This window comes from Eumetopias jubatus, unplaced genomic scaffold (assembly GCF_037043125.1).
Source record: "Eumetopias jubatus isolate StellerSeaLion01/CBP00866 unplaced genomic scaffold, mEumJub1_p1.0 scaffold_1, whole genome shotgun sequence".
NCBI lineage: Eukaryota > Metazoa > Chordata > Mammalia > Carnivora > Otariidae > Eumetopias > Eumetopias jubatus.
Genome location: NW_028274807.1, coordinates 19,210,377 through 19,235,680, shown reverse-complemented (window position 1 = coordinate 19,235,680; position 25,304 = coordinate 19,210,377). Strand labels below are relative to the sequence as shown.

Sequence of the window (25,304 nt, the reverse complement as noted above, 5' to 3'; positions counted from 1 at the left end):
GTGATAAGTATACTCTTAATCCCCTTCTTCTATTTCCCCCATTCCCCTACCCACCTCCCTCTGGTAGCCATCAGTTTTTTCTCTATAGTTAAGAGTCTATTTCCTGGTTTGCCTCTCTCTCTCTCTCTCCCTCTCTCTCTCGCTCTTTTTTCCTTTGCTCACTTGTTTTGTTTCTTAAATTCCACATATGAATGAGATCATATGGTATTTGTCTTTCTCTAACTTATTTCATTTAGCGTAATACCCTCTAGCTCTGTCCATGTTGTTGCAAATGGCAAGATTTCATTATTTTTATAGCTGAGTAACATTCCATTGTATATTTATATACAATATATATATGGGCTGCTTCCATAATTTGGCTATTGTAAATAATGCTGCAATAAACACAGGGGTGCATGTATCTCTTTGAATTAGTGTTTTTGTATCCTTTGGGTAAAAACCCAGTAGTGCAATTCCTGGATTATAGGGTAGTTCTGTTTTTAATTTTTTGAGGAACCTCCATACGTTTTCCATAGTAGCTGCGCCAGTTTGCATTCCCACAGGGCACAAGGGTTCCTTTCTCTACATCCTCACCAACACCTGTTGTTTCTTGTGTTTTTGATGTTAGCCATTCTGACAGGTGCTAGGTGATACCTCATTGTTTTGATTTGCATTTCCCTGATGATGAGTGACGTTAATCATCTTTTCATGTCTGTTGGCCATTTGTCTATCTTCTTTGGAAAAATGTCTGTTCATGTCTTCTGCCCATTTTTTAATTGGATTATTTATTTTTTGGGTATTGAGTTGATTCAGTTCTTTATATATTTTGAATACTAACCCTTTATCAGAGACATCATTTGCAAATATCTTCTTCCATTCCGTAGGTTGCCTTTTAGTTTTGATTGTTTCCTTCACTGTGCAGAAACTTTTTATTCTGATGTGGTCCCAATAGTTTATTTTTGCTTTTATTTCTCTTGCCTCAGGAGACCTATCTAGAAAACTTGCTACAGCCAATGTCAGAGAGAGCCTGTGTTCTCTTCAAAGATTTTTATGGTTTCAGGTCTCACATTTAAGTCTTTAATCCATTTTGATTTTATTTTTGTGTATGGTGAAAGAGAATGTGTTTTGTAAGTGTGAGATGAAACCAGCAATGACTGAGACCTAGAACGCAATCACCACGAAAATGGAACAGAGAACAGAAGAAGGTGAACTCCATGGAGACCCTGGACCCTTCATGTCTCAGCTCAGCCCTAAAGGATGTAAAATGGAATGGTTCTTGCTGGCCCAGTAGATTAAACTCTTGAGAGAAAGGAAAAAGAGATGATGTGGAAGTGAGATGAAGGGTCACTGCTCGGTGGTAATAATTTTACCCTATTTCCATATCACCATCTAGAAAGCTAGGCCATCACTAAGAAGCCTATGCAGTTAAGACTTAGACTTATGGCAGGGGAAGGTAAATACAACTACCTTTAACCAGTGCTGTATTTTAATTCTTTGTTATACATTTCTTTCCACTTACTGTTTTTCCCGTTGAATATATAATGAGCTTTTAAAGTATTGATAATAATGGATAAAATGCTATGATGTATGGTATTTACCTCAAAATAATTCATTGTTTAGATGTACAGATGGAATAGGATAGGCCATGCATGGATTACTGTTATCACTGGGTGATGAGATTTATTTTACAATACTCTGTAATTTTTTATGTGCCTGAAATTTTCCATTATAGACATTTTAAAAGTTGCAAATATAGTTTAACAAGTATAAGAAGCATGGTATTATTTTAGAATGTTATGCATCACTTTAATTTTAAAGAATTAAACACATGAACAAACGTCCAAAGTCCATAAAAAACTTAAAATACCCCTCTTGTTCTCATCAGTCAAGATAAGACCGCTGTGGGCTGCAGGGCTGTCTTTGTGTGAATTTTCTACTGTTGCCAATATATCACCTGAATGTTCTATAAAACGCTATTTTAATTCTGTACATATTACTACCAAAAACTAATCAAAAGAGTGTTTTTAAGACCCCTTCACCTTTTCTTTTGTGGCAGTATGATGTGGGCCACCACACATAAAGTTACTGTTCCAGCTAATTGAACTAGATGCTGCAGTGTCTTCTGAAGGTGGGAATGTTTGTATAAGCCTATTAGAAAGGGGATGAGGCAGGAATGAGGACTGAATCCTCTGAAATATGAGAATATTGAACTGAATGTTCTTTTGTGAACTGTACGTCATTCTAAAAAACAAGAAGAAATTTGAAATAGCAGCATCTGCATACAATGTTTTGAGTTTTTATTTTTTATTTAAATTCAATTAGCCAAAATATAGTACATCATTAAATTCAGATATAGAGTTCAATAATTCATCAGTTGCGTATAACACCCAGTGCTCATCACATCACGTACTCTCCTTAATGCCCATCACCCAGTTACCACATCCACCCACCAACCTCCCCTCCAGCAACCCTCGGTTTGTTTCCTATACTTAAGAGTCCTTTATTATTTTTTAAATTGAGTTTATTAATAGGAAAATAAATGCCTTCGTCACTGAATGAAGTGACTTGAGGAAGGTAGTATATAGAAAGTTATTTGCACTATTATTAACATCATTGTCTTCTTTTTCTAAAAGGTGATTTTAAAGATCGAGCTGAGATGATAGATTTCAGTATACGGATCAAAAATGTTACAAGAACTGATGCTGGGAAATATCGCTGTGAAGTTAGCGCCCCATCTGAGCAAGGCCAAAACCTGGAAGAAGATACGGTCACTCTAGAAGTCCTAGGTGTGATGTGCTTGTATCTGTGGGATTACTGTTCCTCACCCTCATCCCCATCCCCCAGGCAACCTGGCACCCCAGTCAGGAAAGTTCTAGAAATCACCAACACCACTTTCCCTGTAAAATCTTGGCTATTGCCCCTTTTCACCTCATTCGCCGCTGAAATTTTACTCTTACAAATTTGTTCTGACAAAATCTCTTTTCATTTCAGATTAAAGTAAATCTTAATGGGCCTATCTTGTACATAGGAGCCTTTCCCCTAAGAGTTTATTTTTCAGTACCTTTCAGTATGTGCAGTCTATCTCTTACCGTATAAAATCCTAACACATGAGATGACAGAAAAGCAATAAAACAAAAAAGTAGGCCAGGGAAAGTATTAGAAGTTATTTGGTAGAAAAGAAAAGAAGAGAAGAGGAGAGGAGGGGAGGGGAGGGAAGAGAAGAGAGAAAAGAAAAGAGAGAAATTATTTGGTAAAGAAGGGAAATTAGTATTTATTGTGCAGCTAGTATGTGTTAGGCTCTTAATTTTGCTTAATTTTTCACTGACAACTCCATTTTTATAGATGAGAAAATAGAAGCTAAATGATTTTCCCAAGTCTACACAGCTAATAAGTGTCTGGACCAGGATTTGGATCCTGGTGGGATTAACTCCAAAGCCAATATATTTAGCTACTATGAGAATCATTGATAGATATTAACAGCTCATGTTGACAACTGGTGGAGGAACATGATCTTTTCTTCTCCATCGATGTTAGTATAAACTGCTGATCATAGAGAGTAAAATTAACTCCTCTTCCTTTTTCTATATAACCCAGGGTCTTTCTAAAATACTAGTGATGCACTAGTATAGCAGAAATTTAACTCAGAAAACCCTGCAGAAGATTCCACTGGTGTATTAGTCTTCTATTGTCACATAACAGATGATCACAAACCTAGCAGCTTAAAATACCACCCATTTATTGGCTCACAGTTCTGTAGGTCAGTCCAGCTCGACAAGGCGGGGCTCGCTGCCTAGGGTATCATAAGGCTGAAATCAGGGAGTCAGTGGGCTGAGTTCTTGTCTGGAGGTTCTGGGGAAAAGTCATTCTCCTTGTTGGCAGATTTCAGTTCCCATGGCTGTACAACGGAAGACTCCATTCCATGCTGGCTGTGAGCTGGGGGCCACACTCAGCTCCTGGAGGCACCACATCCCTTGCCACGTGACCCTCTCCATCTAGAGTCCAACAGAAGCATGTTGAGTCACTCCTGTGCTCTGAATCTCTGACTTTCCCTTCTGTGACCACCCACAGAAAACAACTTTTCAAGGGGTCATGGGATTAGGTCAGTCCTACCTGTGTAATCTCCCTTTCTTAAAAGACAATAGATTTGGGACCTTAGTTACATCTCCAAAATCTCTTCAAAGTAGTACCTAGATTCGTGTTTATGGGTCAGGCCTGGAAATGGCATAGATGACATTTCCCACATGCCATTGGCCAGAACTCATGCATATGACCCCATCTGGGTGCAAGGGGGCTGGCAAATGTGCCCATGAAGAAAGGAAGTGGATCTCTTGAGCAAGTAGCCAGTCTCTATCACAGGTGTCCAACAAGCCCATCTTAACATGGCTGTTAAAATCCTTGTTTAGCTTATAAATAACCAATGCCATTTGACTTCCCTCCGTCAGTGGCCCCAGCAGTTCCAACCTGTCAAGTACCCAATTCTGCTCTGAGTGGAACTGTGGTAGAGCTGCGATGTCAAGACAAAGAAGGGAATCCCGCTCCTGAGTACACATGGTTTAAAGATGGCGTCCCTTTGTCAGAGAATCCAAAACTTGGCTCCCAAAGTGCCAACAGCTCCTATACAATGAATACAAAATCTGGAACTCTGGTAAGGTCATTTCAAGCGTTGGTCTCATAGTTGTCTTATATTTGGAGAAGAAAAATTATTAGAACTAAAATCATGGAGAAGAGAGGGCTGATACCATTTCTTACCTGGAGAGAGGAAGGGGCAGTGGGAAAGATGGTTGTCCCTGCCCAGGGAAGTGATGGAAAAGGTACTACCAGAGATGGGAAGACAATATAGAGAACTAATAATAATAATTTTAATAAATTTTTAAAAGATTCATTCTTTCACTCTACTAGTATACAATAACATTTAAAAACTAGACCCTCTGGTTAATAATAAAGCATATTTGATAGAGTGGCTAAATCATAAAGCATATCGGTGGATGTGGCTCCTTTTTTTTAAGTTTTTTTCTTTTTTTAGAGTTTTTTTTTAAGATTTTTTATTTATTTATTTGTGAGAGAGGGAACACAAGCAGGGGGAGTGGGAGAGGGAGAAGCAGACTCCCTTCTGAGCAGAGAGCCCGATGTGGGGCCCGATCCCAGGGCCCTGGGATCATGACCTGAGCCGAAGGCAGACGCTTAACTGACTGAGCCACCCAGGCGCCCCTGGATGTGGCTCCTTGAGGAGGACCACACTCCCGCCTTTGCAGCACCAGCAGGCTCAGTCAGCAGGTCCGATAGATTTTACACTGAGAACTTGGGCAGAAAAACTGCCATCACACATTGCTATATTTACTTTTCAAATTTATTTTTTCTCAGAGTAGGTGATAAAAGCCCCAAGGCAAGTTTGATATAGATTCACTTTCCCCACTTAGCCACAACCCTTGAAATATCTTATGATGTCAAAGGGATGCACCAGGGCAGAACAAGGGTGGGTTCTTTCCTGAGAAATAGGCAACAAAGACTCCAGTGTATGGATGACAATGACTTCCTTTTAATTACCAGTTATGTCCTAGTAGATCATTTATGGTTTTAGTCTAACTTACCGTTAATACTTATCCTTGGCCTTCATTCCTGGTGAATATTTTTATAGTCTGGCTTTTGGGACAGTGAGAGAGGATTTCATAAAGTGAAATACACGAGGGGAAACGTTCTGTCCCATCATGTTAAAGTATACAGAAAGAAGGGGGATGTAGGTAGTGGGTAATGACAAGTGAGAAAGAAAAGGGAGTTAGTAGATCAAAACCTGGCTGCTTTTAGGAACATGTATTGCCTGAGGATCCAAGACAATGAGGAGGTGCTCTTTAGAGATTCATGGCTGTCACGGCTGCGGTCAATGGTGACCATGGCAGTATTGAGGGTGTGACAGGAGGGCACCAAAAGCATGATTCTGGGCACCCCTCTCTCCCTCTGTGCTGGTCCTGGCAGGATCCTTTAAGGCATTCATGACCCACTGCATCCCCTCCCTCCCTGCCTCTCTCCTAACTAACTTCCTCTCTCCCTCCCTTCCCTTCCTTCCATCCATCCATCCATCCATTCATCCAGCCAGCCAGCCATCTTTGCTTCCTTCCTTCCTCTCTTCCTTCCTCCCTTTCTCCCTTCCTTTTTTCCTTTCATCTATCCTTCCTTCCTTCCTTCCTTCCTTCCTTCCTTCCTTCCTTCCTTCCTTCCCTCCTGCCTTCCTTCCCTCCTGCCTTCCTTCCTTCTTCCCTCCCTCCCTTCCTTCCAGAAATTCACCAAGGGGATAAATCCACTAATAACACTTATGAAGGCTGTTACACCAAAGTCTTACCTTTCAGTTGTTTTGGCAGAGAGTAGAAGGAGCAAAGGTTAGACCTTTATCCTTTCAGAATTTTCAAAAATTCCACAACTGATAGAATTTTTAATCCTATAAGCTAAACTGATTAAGATTTTCCTCGACCCTCTGCTACTTCCTGGTAATAGCTCTGACCCTCTAGAGGAAGTCTTCATCATTTCCTGCTGTAATGAACTCACTTGTGGCTGAGAAAACTGCATTAGCCCTTTCAGGCCAAGGAGGCCTTCCTTTACAAATGGTGTTTCCTGGGAATTAGAAATACTGACAAAACTTTAATACTACCATGTGCTATAAACTTTAAAATGCCCATCACCTTCCTAACCATACCACTTCCTCAGTAGCACAGAACAAAGACACTTCCCCATACATATTTAAGTCTTTCTCTGTCAAAATAAACAGGAAGCCAAGCCTACCCCTTGAAGGCATGGCAAAGTTTTGAATTCACAGTAAAGACATCAAGTCCTAAGTCATGAAAAAGGAGAGACCAACTTAATACTAAAAATCAAGAGACATGGTTACTTGAGGATCTACTTACAGATTTATGGCTTAAAATATATATTTATTTTCCTTCCACAAATAGCAATTTAACACTGTTTCAAAACTAGACAGTGGAGAATATTCCTGTGAAGCCCGTAATTCTGTTGGACATCGCAGGTGTCCCGGGAAACGAATGCAAGTCGGTAAGCATGAAATATTGGGAGGAACAATGGTTTGCGGTCAGAGCGCGCATGTACTTGGGGACGGGAAGGAGCAAGGGGTAGGATTGTGCCTGAGTGATTGGAAGAATAAACCAGAGGGAATGTTTAAAATTAGCTTGACATAATGTGTTGTAAAAAGCAAACATGCTGTTCTTAGTCCATGTCCCAAACAAGCCAAGAATATTTAGCACTCTACTTTTCAAGTTTTTGAATTTTTCAAATCATTGTTTTAAAAATATGCTTGTCTGGGCAATCTTCTTTCAAACAGAAGCTAAGAGTCTTATAAATTGCTCAGTGTCAAGGATTTGGTATGGAGTTCAATTTCCAGCTCTGTCACTTACTAGCTACATATTCTTGGGCCAGTTATTTAACCTCAGTCTCCTCAAAATAGAAGTAGTAATATGCTATATTTATTGGGCTATGGCTCAATCAGTAGAGCATGTGACTCAATCGCGGGTGTCATGAGTTCAAGTCCCACATTGGGAGTAAAGCTTACTTAACAAAAAGAAAAAATAATTTAAAAGAAAAAAGAAACGGACCTATCACTGGCCCAAAGGGATAAGTTTTCCAAAAAAAAAAGGAAGAAAAAATAATTGATATTTGAAAGTGTTAGAATAGCACTGGCATATTGTGAACACTCTCAAGAGTTGGCTATTTTAGTGGTTGATAATTTTTTCAATCCCCTAAAATACAGTGCTTTACTTATCCCAGAGTGGGCTCTCAAAAAAGACATGTCAAATGTAGTTATGAATCTCTATTTGCTATAAAACATAGCTGCCATATATTTCACAAAATAAGCTTCCTAGTAGTCAATAAAAGCAGACTCAGGAATCTTTTCAGATTATATGAGTTTCAGAGCAAACATGTTTTTTTCATTTCGTTTTTAATAATTTGGTTCAATTCTCCCTTTGTGAAAGCCCTGTGTTTTGAAAAAGACTGTGTAATAGGGCCAGCTGGAGATGGCACCTGTGGGGTTAAAGGTCACTCAGGAAGGCTGCAACCTGAAGCAGAATACCCACGGCCCCCCTTGGTTCAGGAGCTTGTCCTCATCTTTGTTAGGTCAGAAATTCATGGTTTCAGTGTGCTCAGAGATATGCAGATCTATGCACACTAATTTGTGCTGTTCATGTACAGTTAAACTCTTGGCATTATTTTTTCAGTAAAATATAATCTTATTAGACCTCAGAATGCTCTAAAGTGTAAGATATTCAATAGTGTATTCTAATTTCCACAAGTGTCTTTTTAAAATTCAGGGATACATATTATCCACCCAATTCACTCAAGTGTTGATAGTTATAGTCAAACATAAGCGTTTGCTTAAAATACCAGAAGGTATCCCTTTTAGTGCTCCTTTGGAGTTATTAGAAAAATTCATCAGAACATGTTTAAAATTAATGCATTGATACAGGGTTTTCCTAACTTCATTCATTCATTCACATACTACCCTCATGTTTTTTTTACTGTAACCTTATACCACCTGCACTATTTATTCTTTCTTTAAATGGTCCCATTTAATTTCAATGCCTAATTTGGCCTCATCTCAAGAAATGATATCTGTGATGTCATGGTCTTAACATACTAGTTACATTTTTTCCAAGCATGCAGTAAATAAAGAACAGTTAAAATTTAATACTTTGTGCTTTGCTAGTCTTACCACTTTAATTTGATCACTATTTTCACGTATCTACTCTTTCTGTATAAGTTGGCTTAAAAGTTAAAATTCGTTCATTCAATGCTCATCCATTGATCTTAGATGTTTCATGCCCTTGGGTTGAGATTTATATCTTTTGATACATAAGAATTCATGAAATCGCATGTCAAGTTTCCTTCGTGAGTTAGCACCAATAACTTATAACCCAAACCAGAATCTGTTCTAAAGAAGCTCTTTTTGAAGTATAGAAAGAAAGTCAGTCATGGATCTGATGATTATTCCCAAGCTGCCCACTGTAGAACTCCCAGGAGACCCCACTCATACTTAGCATTTTAACAGTTTGGTTCCTTTCCTTTCAGTTAGAATAATGATACCTTCCTTTTATAGTGCCCCTTTTTTTTCAAATAAAAAAATATTTTTGTACATGTTGTTACATTTTCTCTTTAGTGAGGCATAAGGCAGTTATAGAACTTACTCAGTAACTCACAGTCAATGGCAAATAGCATGAAAACAACTCAGCTCTAACTTACAAGGGTTCTTCCATTTCACTGAAAAAAAGTAAAATAAAATTTATACCATAACTTACAGGATAGGACAGTTTTTTTATTAGAATCTGCCTTTAGGTTGAATCCTTCATAGTTGTCAAGTTCATTGACAAACTATGGGACAGATTTTTGTCCAATAATAGCCCTAAGATTGAAACCTTCACAGATGACTACTACAAAGAAAATAGTAGGTACAGTTTGGTTCTGTAATTATTAACTTAATTTTGCCTTAGATTATGATTATTTTAGATTTTTCCCTATTAACTCCATTTTGCTTTAGATTATGAAGAATATTATGGCATTTTTTCCCCTGTCCACTATTTTTTTAAGTAAATAAGTAGCTGGATCTCAATGACCTCTCAATGCTTAAGCAAAAATGAACTGAATTTTTTGTTGTTGTTTGTTTGTTTTTAAGATTTTACTTTTAAGTAAAATCTATACCCAATGTGGGGCCTGAATTTACAACCTTGAGATCAAGAGTCACGAGCTCTACTGACTGAGCCAGCCAGGTGCCCCTAAAACTGAACTGAGTTTATGCCAAGCAATAATTAATGTTTTCTACTCTGGTCAAATTGCTCAGCCTTCCAAAAGAGGTATTCAATTTTCTTTTGTAAAAAAATCAATTAATATTTCAGATTTATGAGAAAATTAATAACCCTTGGCATTAAAAAAAATTTTTGAGACCAGAAAGTTTTATGATAAGCATACTCACTTAAATAATATTTCTTAAAAAAAAAATCTTTCCCAAAATGTGCAGTGCTTTTAAATACCTAAAATTACTGTTGAGAAAGTGCTACCTAATATTTTCTCCAAATTAATCACACATTAATTAATACTTGCTTTTAAAAACAAGAACCCTTTTATTATGCTAAGCGAAATAAATCAATCAGAGAAAGATACGTATCATATGATCTCACTGATATGAGGAATTTGAGAAACAAGACAGAGGATCACAGGGGAAGGGAGGGAAAAATGAAACAAGATGAAACCAGAGAGGGAGACAAACCATAAGAGACTCTTAATCTCGGGACACAAACTGAGGGTTGCTGGAGTGGTGGGGGGTGGGAGGGATGGGGTGGCTGGGTGATGGACATTGGGGAGGGTAGGTGCTATGGTGAGCGCTATGAATTGTGTAAGACTGATGAATCACAGACCTGTACCTCTGAAACAATATATCATATGTTAAAAAAAAAAAAAGAGAGAGAGGTAGTAGGAAGGGAAAAATGAAGGGGGAGAAGTTAGAGGGGGAGATGAACTATGAGAGACTATGGACTCCGAGCAACAAAATGAGGGTTTTAGAGGGGAGAGGGATGGGGGGATGGGTTAGCTCAGTGATGGGTATTAAAGAGGGCACATTCTGCATGGAGCACTGGGTGTTACACACAAACAATGAATCATGGAACACTACATCAAAAACCAATAATGTAATGTATGGTGACTAACATAACATAATAAAATAAAATTTAAAAAAAAACCAAGAACCTTTGAGGAATTGTTCCTTTAAAATGTATAGGTAATTTATATATTAATCAATACATAGGAAGTATCTAAATGACAGAAGGGTGTGGCTCATGAAATCCTGAAGGACAAGCTGGAGAAATGTGACCCAGGTTAAATATTTAGATGGATGGATTCACACAGTTGGATCCCATACCCAGAGGGTGTAATAAATTCTATTATATGAAGGGAGGTGTATAATAGCCTGTTCCATAGTTCTTTCCTTAACAAAGTCATAGTCATCATTTTAATTAATGCTTTGAATGAGGATATTTTTGATGCTGTTCCCAACTACATAAATATTGATCTTGGAAGATTCATAATCTAATTCTTGGACAACAGAATCAGTATCTGAGAAAACCTTGCAGGTTGGTCACATGGTAGTGATTTCAAATGTGGGTCCAAAAAATCCAGTTGTATTAGGTTAGAGGAAAGATGACTTAATAGCAACAGGAAAAAGTCTTGAGTTTAGTTAATTTTAAACCTAATGGGATGACAGTTTAATGGCATATATGTATGTGAGTGGGTATGTGTATGTAAGTACATACACACAAGCCCAATTAAATTCAAGAAAGATGTTTCCGACTCTTATAGAACAAGAGTGGCATGGCTTTCTTTGGGGCTGAATGAGTTTTCCATTATTGGTAAAATTGACACAGATGATGGTGTAGAAGAATTTTGAGTAGAATTGGGGGTGTGTGTAAGTTGAATACTTGACCTCACTGAACTTTGAAGATCATGATATTTAATCCTTTGAAGTATTATCTTCCCAAGTGAATGCAAGAGAATACCATACACGTTATTTCTGAATCATGGAACTTCTTTCAATTTAAGATTCTTGCAAAACTTAAGTCTGTTAATATTTTCAATCAATTTTGAACCTTGTCCTGGAATGAATCAGTTGAACAGGCTTCAGCAGCATGAAACTATCCATGTTTATGGTATAGCTGCCAAGGGGAGCTTATTTGAATTTTTCAATTTAATAACTACATCTGTCCATCTCTTTGGCCCAAATTCATGCCTGGTTTATTTTGCATTCCAGATGATCTCAACGTGAGTGGTATCATAGCAGCTGTAGTGGTTGTGGCCTTAGTGGTTTCTGTTTGTGGCCTTGGCGTGTGCTATGCTCAGAGGAAAGGCTACTTTTCAAGTAAGTGAGTTTCACTCTTCTTCCCTGGACAACTTCCTGTGGATGTAGAGTTTTCTTACGAGACCTTGTTTCTCCTAATTAGCTCTAACAAACTCTAGAGTATTTTTCCTTGCTTTTTCTGCAGTAGAAAATGTCCCAAGTGACATGTAGGTGAGTTATGAAGCACCTTGGCAAACAGAGGGAGAAAAGGCAGAGTTTCCTCATGTCAACATTCAGGAAACACCACAGACTATGTGAGAGGCACCTTGGGATGGCATAATGGGGTGATACTGATGGATAGTCAACGTACATGGATATTTATAGTATATTGGCATGTATTTAAGAGCCCTTTAAGTTAGGAATTATATATCTCAAGATGTAAATTGATTTCCAGTTTTATCATAAGTCTCATTGAAATAAATCAGTGGAACATTTTATCAGTGTAGAACAGTGGAATGTTGAATGTCAACTTTAGCACAACTGTATATAGGATTGTTCAATAAAAACTAGAAACCTGTAGTATTACAGTTGCTTCTGGACAAAGTTTTTAATTCTTTGAGTTTAGACCTCTTATAACTCCAAACCCCCATTTGATGATAAAATACATTTGTTATGAATGAGATGAAAAATAATGATGTTTTATTCTCTTAGTGTATTTCTTTACTCCCAGTCTTTAAAATCATCTGAGAGCTCAAAAGCTGCAGAACTACATCGAGTCCATTGGGGATAATGTACAAAGCAGAATGTTTTCATACAATAGTAAATCAATTTATAGCATAAGCAAGTTTTAGACCCATTGTTTTACAGTGAACATTAATTTTAGAATTTAGGTTTAAAAAAACATACTAACATAAAACTTAACCTATAAATAGATATTCAGTGTCATAAAATGTTTCCATGGCATTGTTTCAGTAATATTCCCTATAATTAAGAATAGCTGCTCTGTGAATTAATAGCTCTTTTCCTTGGTGCTCCAATCTTAGTCTAGTGTAAATGTAACTTTATGAATGGAATCCAGCTGAGGCCCCCTGCTGGTCACTAGTGAAAGTACAGACAGATAAGATTACTCCTGCAAAATTCTTGTCATCCTTATCTCTACTTGCAAAGAGTATCTGAGTATTTTTATCAGAAACTTGGTAAACACATTTTTCTTAAAATACTGAATTAATTAAAGAGTTGACTTGGGTATTAGGAACTCATTAGTGAAGAATATTACTCCCATCCTCAGCTGGCAGAAAATCTATCCAAGGGGATTCATTTTCTTGAACTTGATTTCAGACAGGAGTTGGCAAACTATGACCAGTGGACCAAATCCAGCCTGCCACCTGTTTTTCTGTGGCCCACAAGCTAAGAATGGTTTTTACAAATGAACATTTACAATCTGTTTGATAATAAGGAACACTAACTTTGAATCCCAATTAAGAGAAATGTTATCTCCCTGTCAACAAAAGAATTCTATTTTTCTAATTAATAGACCTATACTAAAGGCTTTGATTATTATTATTATATTTTGAATTTTATTAATAAAAATTTTTGGAAACTTGGTCTCTCTTATTATATAAGTACCTACTTAATATCCTCAATTCTACCTCTTGGCCCAGACAAAGCCTAAATGTTTGCCTTGTGGCTCTTTACAGAAAAAAGTTTGCCAACCCTTGATTTAGGAAGTACAAATGTCACCAAGGGAGAAACAAGACTGAGTAAAAGAAATTAAGCCTACACTTGCTTTTATATGAATATGTATCATACCGTATTAACTCTTGCATTAATGATATACACTTATTCTTTTGTAGAAGAGACCTCATTCCAGTAAGTATACTTTTCTTAAATGCATGCCTTTCCCCCACCTTAGCTAATTTTCTGTTAATCATCTGTTTAAAGTCAAACATGGAAAGTTGGGTTATTTGTGAAGGTTTTATCCTATGGGAAATGACTCAGATTCATCAAGAAATACATCCCACTTCATTCCTCATGCCTGTCAATGTTGTTTAATTACCTAGAGAAGACATATAGTCACTAATTTGACACTGTAGGCACTTCCATAGTACTACTTTAAAAAATATATTTGTTGTATTTTGCTAAATTAAAAATTTTCAAATAAAATTTTACTGAACAGCCATTTTCACATTGAATTGAATACTTACTTTGTGCCCAACACTTCCTAGAGAGTGGCAGTACAACAGTGAACAAAACAGGCCACACAACTCTCTGCCTCATGGAGCTTATATAGAGAAAGGTGGAAAGTAAAAACACTTAGGTAAACTCTACAGTATGTCAGACTGTGATAAGTATTGTGGAGAAAACTAAAGTGGGTAAGAGAATAGAGAATGCACAGGGTAGGAATGGAGATTGTCCTTTAGGGTGGTTAGGTGGTTCATTCACAGTGATGTTTGAGAAGGACCTGAAGGAGCAGAAAGAGCAAATTAGGCAGATACTCATGAGAAGAGCGTTCAAGCAGAAGAGAAAGAACAGATGGAAAGGTCTAGAGGCCAGGCACACCTGGAGTAAGTATCTGAGGCACGTTGAGGGGATTTGGTGTGGCTGAAACGGAGTGAGGACAATGGAGAGAAGGGAAGAGTGCACAAAAGTAGTGGAGGCCAGATTACATGGAGCACCTTCTAGGCAGTGGTGAGGAGTTTGACTTTGATTCTGAGTAAGATGGGAAGTCATTGGAAGGCTTTGAGTCAGGGAGTAATATCCTGTTACTTAATTCTTAGATGCTCACATTCACTGCTCTGTTAAGAACCAACTATAAGGTAGCAAAGAGTGGAGGAAGCAGGGCGACCAGTTAGGAAACTACTCAGTAATTATCCAGCCAAGAGAAAATGGTGGCTGGTTCCAAAGTGATTGTGTTGGAGATGTGAAGTGATAGGATTCTGGATACATTTAGAACAAGTTACTGATTGGTTGGATGTGGATGTGGGAGAAAAAGAGAAAAATCAAAGAGAGCTCCATGGCTATGGGAAGAAAGATGTTACCAATTACTGAAATGTTTAAGACTTTGGGAGGAGCAGGTTTGGGAGCATTAGGAGGGAAGGTCTGGAAAATTTGGGAATTTTAATATTTGAGATGCCAATTAGGCTTCCAAGTAGAGATAATTACTAGATAACAAGATATATAAACGTGGGGCTTGGAGAAATAACTAGGATTAGCAATTTAGGAATCATTGGTGTATGAGATCACCAAGTTTATGTGCACTTGATTTGTGACTGTCCTTCCGGTGTACATAGAAATGGCAGACCCAACGCGGGGCAATGGGCATTCCTTTCTACTCTCAGCGGCCTTAGCTGCCATTGATTTCCTGTTCCTAGACTTCCTGCTCAACACTGGTCGCTCAGTCTAATCCTATCCCAGTACAAGTCCAAAATGAGTTCCAAGTTATCAGGACTGGCAGGAGCAAAGGGGGAGAGTTCAGAAAACAGTGTTGCCTGATGGCATAGCTATCCCACATCCCACCCCAGGCAATTGTGAGGACTTCCACTTTTATTGAGGAAGATGGAAAGTAATTGGAGGGTTTTGAGCAGAAGAGAGCATCACTACCATGGGGAAGATTATTCTTTTCTTTAATCACATTGTCTCTTAGGTAGGTAGGAATCTGGGAGGCAGTATCTTTACTCCTAGACACATCTCCTGCCATTTGTCAGATCCATGGCCCTTAAAATTTGTTAGATAATGAATTGGGTGTTATATTAATTTGCTACGACTGCGGTCACAAAGTGCCACAGATAAGTAGCTTAAACAGAAATTCATTTTCTTACAGTTCTGGAGGCTGCAAGTCCAGATCAAGATGACAGCAGGGTTGGTTCCCTCTGAGGGCTGGGAGGGAAGATCTGTTCCAGGCCTCTCTTTGCTTGGCTTGTACATGACCTTCTCTCTGCTTTCACATTGTCTTCCCAATGCCTGTGTCTGTGTCCACATTTACTCTTCCTATAAGGCCAGCAGTCATATTGGATTGGGGTCCACCTAATGACCTCATTTTAATTTAATTTAAAGACCTTATCTCCAAATACGGTCACATTTTGAGGTATTGGTGGTTGGAACTTTAGCATGAGTTGTTAAGGAAGACACAGTTCAGTCTGTAACAGATGACTAGAACCTTAGTTACCATGTAAAACTTTCTTTCCGTGGGGAAAAAAAAATGAATTTTGATTATAGTGCTCAAGTTTTCAAAGGGCTAAATGTTAAAAAATTGCTAAGTGAAAAGCAAGTCTCTGTTTGCACATCCCAGAGAAATCTTTAGCCCCAGGCTACAATGAGATACATAGGGCTTCACAGGCTGATACTTTGTTATGTGGCTTTCTCTGTGGAATATTGTCTATAAATATAAGAAATTCAGTTAGGCTTGCTGGCATGTTTTAATATTGTCTTTTATATTCCACAAACAGGAAGAGTAGTTCTGCATCTAAAGCCACCACAATGAGTGAAAATGTGAGTATTTTTAAAGCATATTTATAGATCAGATGTGTTTAGGAAATAGGGCAGGGGAAATGAAATAATTGTACAGAAAGTGATCGATTTTCACTTTTAATATACTTTGTGCGAGAGTCTACGACTGGTCCTCAGAAGGAGGTGAGTGACTGTTAGCTTCCATCCTCTGCCTGGAATGGTATGATAAAGTTGCCTGGCACTTGTAGAGCAATGGGGCTTTGCCTACCATTATTTTTCTCATGATGTTTGCTATCATTAGCCTCCTTAGCATCATTAGGTCTGGTGTTATCAGCTCCATTTCATAGATGAGAAAATTAAAATCCAAGTTCTCACAGGATCATAGTTGTGGGGCTGGATCCAGGCACCTGGATTCCTGTCAGCTTGCCCAAGCAGATGGCTTCCCCCAGATCTATGATTCCAGGACTCTCCTTTGGTTATTCAGAGAACTTGGAAAATTTAGGAATATGGAATATCCTCCTCTGCTATTGCCGAAAGGAGTATTTCAGAACTCCCTGAAGGGATACAATAATTAGCCAATTCAGATGGTTTAGGCAACATAATTTGGACCCTTGTGTACTTTTGCATTTGTGAACACTACAGTGAAGCAGTAAATACCATCGTTGCTCAGATTTTGTAGCTCTTTGGATGGATATTCAACCTTCTGGATTTTTTTCAGGAATATGAGAGGTAAGGGAGGAAGGTTTCCCGTGTTTTTGGAGGTCTAAGCCCTTTCTTGAGAAATGGAACACTGGTTCTCTGAACTCCTTGGCACTCAATGGCAAGGATTCTCTTAGATTTCCTACGTAAAGCTCAGGGTAGGCAGTGGACACTGGTATTTTAAACACTTGAGTGACTCTAATGGACACTAAATTTATGACCCATTTATTGTCCCATAGACTTTTTTTCTGTCAAAATTTGATTTTTTTTAAATTGTCTACTCCAGAATCTCTCACAGAAGTCATTTGATTTTGTAGTTTACTGTACCACAGTCGTATTAAATTCTTTGATTAGCAGATAAGCAATGTGTAACTCAGTCATATTTGTTCCTACAATTTATAGAAAACACTCCTTAAATGTGGAACAAAGTAATCTCATCCTTCCAAACAGTAGGAGACACTTTGCGGCTGAGTCGGAAGAGCAGAAACCTTTTATTTTTTCATTGTCTTCCTCTTGGTTGCTCTCATCCACTGAGAGGTCAAGCCTTCCATTCTGGTTTTGCCCTAGAGCACAATTTCTCAGTCTTGGCATTATTGACAATTTCTCATCATTCTTATATTGTAATTTCCCTTTTGAATTCTTACATAATGAACTCTTACGTTCATTATATATGAATTTTGCGTAGTTTCCTTTTGGGGGAGCTGTACTGTGCATGATAGGATGCTGAGCAGGAGCATACCCCAAGCAGATAAGATTTCTCCCATTCTAATTCTCACTCTGACTTCTTTACTCTTTAGGCAAAGTTTCAGAGACCTCGTCTCCTAGTATTTATTTAATTCCCCATAAAATAGATTTAGTTAACTATATGCTGGTTTTTACCTACCAATTCTAATAGTACACGTAGCTTTATACTGATAAAATTTATATATTTCTTTAAATATGAATTAATACATTATACTTAAACTTGTTTTTTTCCTTTTCCTAGGATTTCAAGCATACAAAATCCTTTATAATTTAAAAGAATTCCACCTTTGAGATACACCAAAACCACAGTTGTTACACAAGTTATTAAAAGATTATAAAACTCTGCTTTGTCTTACACTTGCAAAGAGGTACATGAGGAGATGAATTTGGTATTTCGTGATAATTTTTATGATCATTAAATTACTTGAAATTGTTATTTTAAACAAATAGTTCTGTCAGCACCTAAATAAAATCCAGTCTGGCTTCTTACCTCTGGACTAAGTTAAAAGAATCACAAAACTTTGTAAGATTCTGGGATTTATGAAATGTTAAATGTCCTAACTCCTAGAGAAACTTACTAAAATATATGATACTGATTGTGAAATTAATCCACAGAGCATGAAAATACAAACTGTGTGCACCCTCTGTGCAGGAGTCTGATTTAGAGGGTTCAGAAACTACTGACAGACGCAAAAGGAACCTCTAGTCTCATTTCTACCAGAATCCTCTTTTCTCCCCTAATACAATCCTTACTCCACTGCTCATTTGTCACTAATCTATTCACAGAAGGGAGGTAGGAGGAGTGGGTCTTATTCCCAAGGATTTGTACTTTGTGTTTATTTTTATTTCTGGGGAACCAAAAGCAACATGAAGAAAAATACCTAATGACCAGAGCTTACTCCCTTGGCGTGTGTCATTGATTTTTTTCATTAAACGTAATTTTGAGAGTCAAACACAAACCCAAGTGTCTTATTTCACTTGAGTTGTTTTTTGCTCTTTCCTTCCTCTAAGACCCCTTTGAAGAGGATCAGGGACCTTGACCTCAGAACTCATCACTGGACCCTCCACACATAACCTTGCAGATACCTTTCTCTGCCTGATGGTAACTTCATATCGATTTTCAAATAATTTTCTCTGAAAACCATGCAGTGAAATTCTGGGCTGGGCCGAGTCCCTTGCTGGCCAATCCTGCTTATTGCAGAGCTGGGGATATAGAGAGGAGAAGGGGCTGTGCCCTACACCTGTGCCCTGCTTGATACATAGAAGACACAGGAGAAACACTGGCTGAAATGAAAAATCAGTCTCATCATCTGGTTTCTCCACTGATTAATCATAACGGCGTCCAAGCTAGGGTTACAGAGTGAAAATTCTAATGATCCGTGTAATAGTAAGAGCAATGAGACTGTGTTAAAAAAGCATAATCTTCTATAACTTAGTGTGCTTATTCAATTCATGTAAAATATGGGTGATAAAATATGGGTAGGGGATTTCTAGTTCTGGGCAAATCTGGATGAAAAGGTTACTCACAAAATTTGTCAACTTTGAGCATGGTTAAGCTGCTTTTAAAGGAGTCCGTTCTTTTTTCCCCTCAGACAAAGCAAGTCCCAGGATTTACTGGACAAACGGCTTAAGCACTAGCGTGTACCTGGACACCACACCAGGTCCCTGGGAAGATGCCTGTTGTCAGACTATACCTTGTGCCCCACTTGTCTGTGGCACTGGGTGCTTCTCACCAGACTCCTTCCAACATTTTCTATAAAGGGCTGGATACTAGATATTTTAAGCCATACTGGCCTGTTACAACTACTCAACTCTGCCTTTGCAGCACAAAAGCAGGCATAGACAGTAATAAACAAATGGCATGTTTGTGTTCCAATAAAACTTTATTTCTAAAAACAGCAGGCACAGACAGGATATGGCTCCTATACATGGTTTCTCAACTCCTGGTGGTGAAGCATGAGAAAACCACCTGTCTATAAACTTTTGCAAAAATTAGGCTAAATGTTGCTCATGCTTTGATTTGCTTTGGTATGAGGAATGCTTTCTTCTTGCATTGCCAAGTGTCAAGAGTATATGTGAGTCTCGAAGTTGGCCCTTCAGTGGGCGCCTGGGTGGCTCAGTTAGTTAAGTGTCCGACTCTTGATCTCAGCTCAGGTCTTGATCTCAGGGTTGTGAATTCGGGCCCTGCATTGGGTTCCTTGCTGGACTTGGAGCCTACTTAAAGAAAAAAAAGAAGAAAAAAGATGGCTCCTCAGGCATACCTACCATCACATAAGATCAATTTCTTCAATTTAAATGACACAAATCTATATTGTGGGGAAAAACACATAGTGCCTTAGCTTTACTAACAGATGAAAGCTTCTGATCCACTTGGCTAGAGGATTCATCTTATAAAGTATTAACATATAACACTTTCTTTGAGTTAAATATGTATTATACATTATCTTAATATACTGTATGTAGCTAAGTAGAAATCGTTGTGTGGAGAATACCTTCTCCCACACAAAGGATACAATATAATATTGTGCTCAATATTATATCCACTTGTGTCTGGACTTGTGTTTTCCATTTGCTTTTGAGGGACTTGAATATTAACAATTGGTAAAACCTCATTATAATTCATAGAGCATTTTGATTTTATTTTCCTGCAGTGAAGTTGTGTTGTATAAGGATTAGGGCTCTGAAATCTCTAATAGCAACTTCTGTTTTAATTATCATTGTTGCTTTTGTAACTAGATTTAATTTATTTTTAGTGGGAGGTTTAACCTAACTAAATGTGGAACAATTGTTTTAGTACAACTTTGCAAAGAACTTCCTTCATCTCACGAGTGCTTTTGTTTGATTAAAGGCTACATTAATAAAAAAAACTTGTTCAACTTTTTAGACCCATTTAACTGGTGCAGGGCAAGAGTCATCCACCTATTGTTCAGCAAAACCCGGGAAACTACACCCTCTACCATCTGTAGCTACAAGGCTAGCTCTTTAGCTGCTTAAGATTAGAATCTCATCTTTCTCCGGATGCCTGCCAACCTCTCAAATGCAGACGAAAATGCTCTGCAGAGAAAAAGTCAAAACTATTGAACATTTTATATATGTCTGCCGGGGGCAGACGGAGGTGAGGGTGTATACAATCTCATTCATCTCAACGATACTATATACCACGAGGCACCTGCGTGGCTCAGTCAGTTAAGCGCCTGACTCTTGATTTCGGCTCAGGTCGTGATCTCAGGGGAGTGAGATGGAGCCCCGTGGAGCCTGCTCAAGATTCTCTCTCTTCCTGTCTCTCCACCCGTCTCCCCTAGCGCGCTCTCTCTCTTTCTCGCTTAAATAAATATATATTTTTTAAAAATAAAGCTGGTCATGTCATCACTGGCAGACAAGGAATCTGAGACTCAGCGTCAGTCCACCAAGTTCAGGGAGGTAAATGAGGACTCCCGGTTTACAAGACCCAGGTCCATGTGATGCAGGATGTTCACACTGGGTGTTTTACTTAGCTCCTTTTAAATTTAAATTTACATTCCTTTTAACTTCTTAAGTTCTCCTCTGGTGCCACACCTCCCCTTCACCCTTAGTAACCTCTGGCAAGTGGACCCCTCCGTAGGCTCACGGCTGGTAACACTGTTCCGTCTTCCCTGTCCGCACAGCCCAGGCTCAGTGCTGTGGTGGGCCGTTCTGTTCTCATCCACTTTCCCCTCACCACGGATGCCCAAATCTCTAATCTTATTATTATTTTTTTTAATGTTGAAGCTAACCGTGATGAATACACTTAAATGCTAGCACTCCTACCATTCCTGTCTCTACATCTGCCCAGCTTCTACCTCCCCTTACTCATCACTCCGCCCTGCGCTGGCTCATTCCGGGACTGTCACTGCTGTCACCCTTTTCACTCAGGCCTTTGTTACTATCTCAAGCCTTATCTTCTGGGACCTTCCTCCCTCAAATACGCTCTCTTCTTAGTCGGGACTTCTAGAGCAAGCAGTCCCCGTCTCCCTTTTCGCCCTTCCCCTTGCTAAAAATCTTCCGCTTTTTTCCGTGGGGGCTAAATGCCTGAGGCGGGAGTTCAGGGCTTCCCCCGCCCCCTCACATACACGTCTCGTCCTATTGTCACAACCTATCTATCTAGCCAAATGTTCCACTGTTCTACTTTGCCTGCCTTATGCACCCGTCAAACTGAACTAGGGTCATTTTATTTCAAGAACGCAATGTTTTCCTCCCCTGGAATGCTGATTCTCCTGATCAACAAAATTGGTAAAATCTATTTACTATTTAAGGGACAGCTCAAATTTCACCTTCTCTATGAGGCTTTCCCTCATTCCTCCCGCTGGAAGAAGTTTCTTCTTTGAGTCTCCATAGCACTTGGTTGATTTTTTAATGGCAATTATTGGTTTTTAGTTCATAATACACTATGCATGTATTAAATAGTATCTGATGTGTAGTTGGTATCTAATAAATGCTGAATGAATTTTTAAAAACCAAGAGCACTTGTGAAAGGGCAACTAAGAAAATATTGATAAAATTTCTCCACAGATTTATATTATTAATAAAGTATTGTATTCTGCAATGTTATTATAATCCAGTTCATTTATTATGCAAAGTGACACAAATTATTGCTCCATGAATTAAAGCTGGACAGAAACTCTTTCTCTCTTCTCCCGCTCCTTTGTTATTAGGCATCCATTCCCACGCAGTTCTTAAAAAGATTTTAAGATACTTTTCCAACTTTCAAATTTTAAAATTTAATTTTCCATCCTTTGTTTCTTGTTTCCAGTTTTCCATCCTAATTTTCCATCCTTTGTTCTATAAGAGTTTGGGACACTTTTAGTAGTAATAGCTGGTTAGGAAATTCAAAGTATGTACATTTTTATTTGTTGACGATACTGTTAAAAAAGAGACAGCGTACTCTCGTGTCGGGCGCATGAGCCCGGTGGGGCCGGGGAGGCACCAGCTGCCGCGCGGGGAGGAGGCCGCAGCTTGAGGGAGGCCCTGGCCCCTCTGCGCCTGTGTCTGGCAGAGCCGGTGTGAGAGGAAGAGACAATCCTTCCCTGCTGCCCGGATAATCAAGAGTTTTGGCCGGATCTTTGAGCACACACCGAGAGAGTGAGGAACCAGACGAAAAGCAGACTAGGGCGCTGAAACGGATTAATAAGGAACTTAGTGATTTGGCCCGTGACCCTCCAGCACAATGTTCTGCAGGTCCATTTGGGGATGATCATGTTTCATTGGCAAGCCACACTTATGGGACCTAATGACAGGCCATATCAAGGCGGTGTATTCTTTTTGACAATTCATTTTCCCACAGACTAGCCCTTCAAACCACCTAAGGTTGCATTTACAACAAGAAGTTATCATCCAAATATTGACAGTAAAGGCAGCATTTGTCTCGATATTCTAAGATCACAGTGGTCTCCTGCTTTAACTATTTCTAAAGTTCTTTTATCCATTTGTTCATTGCTATGTGATCCAAACCCAGATGACCCCCTATAGCCAGAGATTGCACGGATCTATAAAACAGACAGAGATAAGTACAACAGAATATCTTGGGAATGGACTCAGAAGTATGCCATGTGATGCTACCTTAAAGTCAGAATAACCTGCATTATAGCTGGAATAAACTTTAAATTACTGTTCCTTTTTTTGATTTTCTTATCCGGCTGCTCCCCTATCAGACCTCATCTTTTTTAATTTTATTTTTTGTTTACCTACCTCATTCAATCACACGCTCATCTGAGAAGACTTAAGTTCTTCCAGCTTTGGACAATAACTGCTTTTAGAAACTGTAAAGTAGTTACAAGAGAACAGTTGCCCAAGATTCAGAATTTTTTAAAAAATGGAGCATGTGTATTATGTGGCCAATGTCTTCACTCTAACTTGGTTATGAGACTAAAACCATTCCTCACTGCTCTAACATGCTGAAGAAATCATCTGAGGGGGAGGGAGATGGATGCTCAGTTGTCACATCAAAGGAAGCAGCATTATTCTAGCATCCAGTCTTTTTTTTAAGCTTTCCACTGTTAGAGATTTGAGGTTACATGATACATTTTTTTTTAAAGATTTTATTTATTTATTTGAGAGAGAGAGAATGAGAGATAGCACGAGAGGGAAGAGGGTCAGAGGGAGAAGCAGACTCCCTGCTGAGCAGGGAGCCCGATGTGGGACTCGATCCCAGGACTCCAGGATCATGACCTGAGCCGAAGGCAGTCGCTTAACCAACTGAGCCATCCAGGCGCCCTACATGATACATTTTATGCTCATAACTGATGTGGCTGGAGAATTGGTATTGAATTTATAGCATCAGCAGAACAGAAAATGTGATGTATTTTATGCATGTCAATAAAGGAATGACCTGTTTTTGTTCTACAGAGAATGGAAATTGGAAGTCAAACACCTTTTGTATGCCAAAATAGGGTCTCAAACATTTTGTAATTCTCATTTAAATTGTTAGGAGGCTTGGAGCTATTAGTTAATCTATCTTCCAATACACTGTTTAATATAGCACTGAATAGATGATGCAAGTTGTCAATGGATGAGTAATCAACTAATAGCTCTGCTAGTAATCGATATTTTTCTTCAATAAAGTTGCATAAACCAAAAAAGAGAGAGACAACATACTCTAAAATGGAGACATCTGTGCTAAGTCCAAATCATCAAACCAAAACTTTAATACCAAACTTAACTAGAGTTTCAACCTCTCCCAGGAGTGGCATCTAAAACCAGTCAATCTGGAATTGCCTGGTCTGGCTAGTGAGGTAATCTGCCCCATAGACCCCTCCAGTCCCCTAAAGGAAGGTGACCTTGCCACAGCCAATCCACTCTGCTTGTTAACTTCCTTGTCCCACCCCCTTCTGCCTATAAAAGTCATTTTGTATAGCTCTTCAGGGCACTTTTCTATTTGTTAGACTGGATGCTCCCTGGTTCATAAATTGTCAAATAAAGCCACTAAGGTCTTTAAGATTTCTTCAGTTGGATTTCGTTTAACACTTTCTATTTACTCTTGTTTATGACTTTTAAAAATATGCTGTATTTTTATTTGTTTTTATTGTTTTTAAAAAAAAGTACTAAGACATACTAGACTCTAAAATGTCTTTATGCTTGGGGCGCCTGGGTGGCTCAGTCGTTAAGCATCTGCCTTCGGCTCAGGTCATGATCCCGGGGTCCTGGGATCGAGGCCACATTGAGCCCCGCATCGAGCCCCGCATCGAGCCCCGCATCGGGCTCCCTGCTCGGCGGGAAGCCTGCTTCTCCCTCTCCCACTCCCCCTGCTTGTGTTCCCTCTCTCGCTGTGTCTCTCTCTGTCAAATAAATAAAAAAAATCTTAAAAAAAGTCTTTATGCTTTCTACTAAGAAAATGCTCTCAAAATAAGTGAATAGTTGTGTCAACAAAGGACTTAAGTTCTCTAAAATTGAGGGTGGATGGTCTTAAAGGTCCACCTCATAATGTTTCTAACTTTGAATATGCTACCTCTAAGTGATTCCTAAAGATGGTGTAAAAACTGAAGCTTCCTAAGATCTGTGGTTGGATTTCTCAAGCTGCCCTTCCCATGTGACTTTGCATTCTCAAACTCAATTTCTTTCCAAATATTTAACGAGCAAAAATTATACTAAAGTTACTATAGGTCAA

The 25,304-nt window shown here is 38.8% G+C and overlaps 1 protein-coding gene and 1 pseudogene across 4 annotated transcripts in view; both read left to right on the top strand.

Moving 5' to 3' along the window:
• JAM2 (junctional adhesion molecule 2) overlaps positions 1-18,031 on the top strand; it is a 57,175-nt gene extending 39,144 nt beyond the window's left edge. For 2 of the 4 annotated variants that reach the window (XM_028115200.2, XM_028115193.2), the window contains 7 exons: positions 2,613-2,765; positions 4,422-4,624; positions 6,918-7,017; positions 11,771-11,878; positions 13,651-13,666; positions 16,243-16,285; positions 17,928-18,031. In XM_028115200.2, coding sequence (XP_027971001.1) covers positions 2,613-2,765; positions 4,422-4,624; positions 6,918-7,017; positions 11,771-11,878; positions 13,651-13,666; positions 16,243-16,285; positions 17,928-17,960 — 656 coding nt within the window. In that variant the 3' untranslated portion in view covers positions 17,961-18,031. Of the gene's footprint in view, positions 1-2,612; positions 2,766-4,421; positions 4,625-6,917; positions 7,018-11,770; positions 11,879-13,650; positions 13,667-15,617; positions 15,656-16,242; positions 16,286-17,927 lie in introns of all 4 variants that reach the window. The other 2 variants (XR_015768418.1, XM_088024186.1) reach the window with 2 other exon arrangements.
• A 4,712-nt stretch (positions 18,032-22,743) lies between these two features.
• Positions 22,744-23,381, top strand: LOC114218525 (ubiquitin-conjugating enzyme E2 D3 pseudogene; annotated as a pseudogene).
• The last annotated feature ends 1,923 nt before the right edge of the window (positions 23,382-25,304 follow it).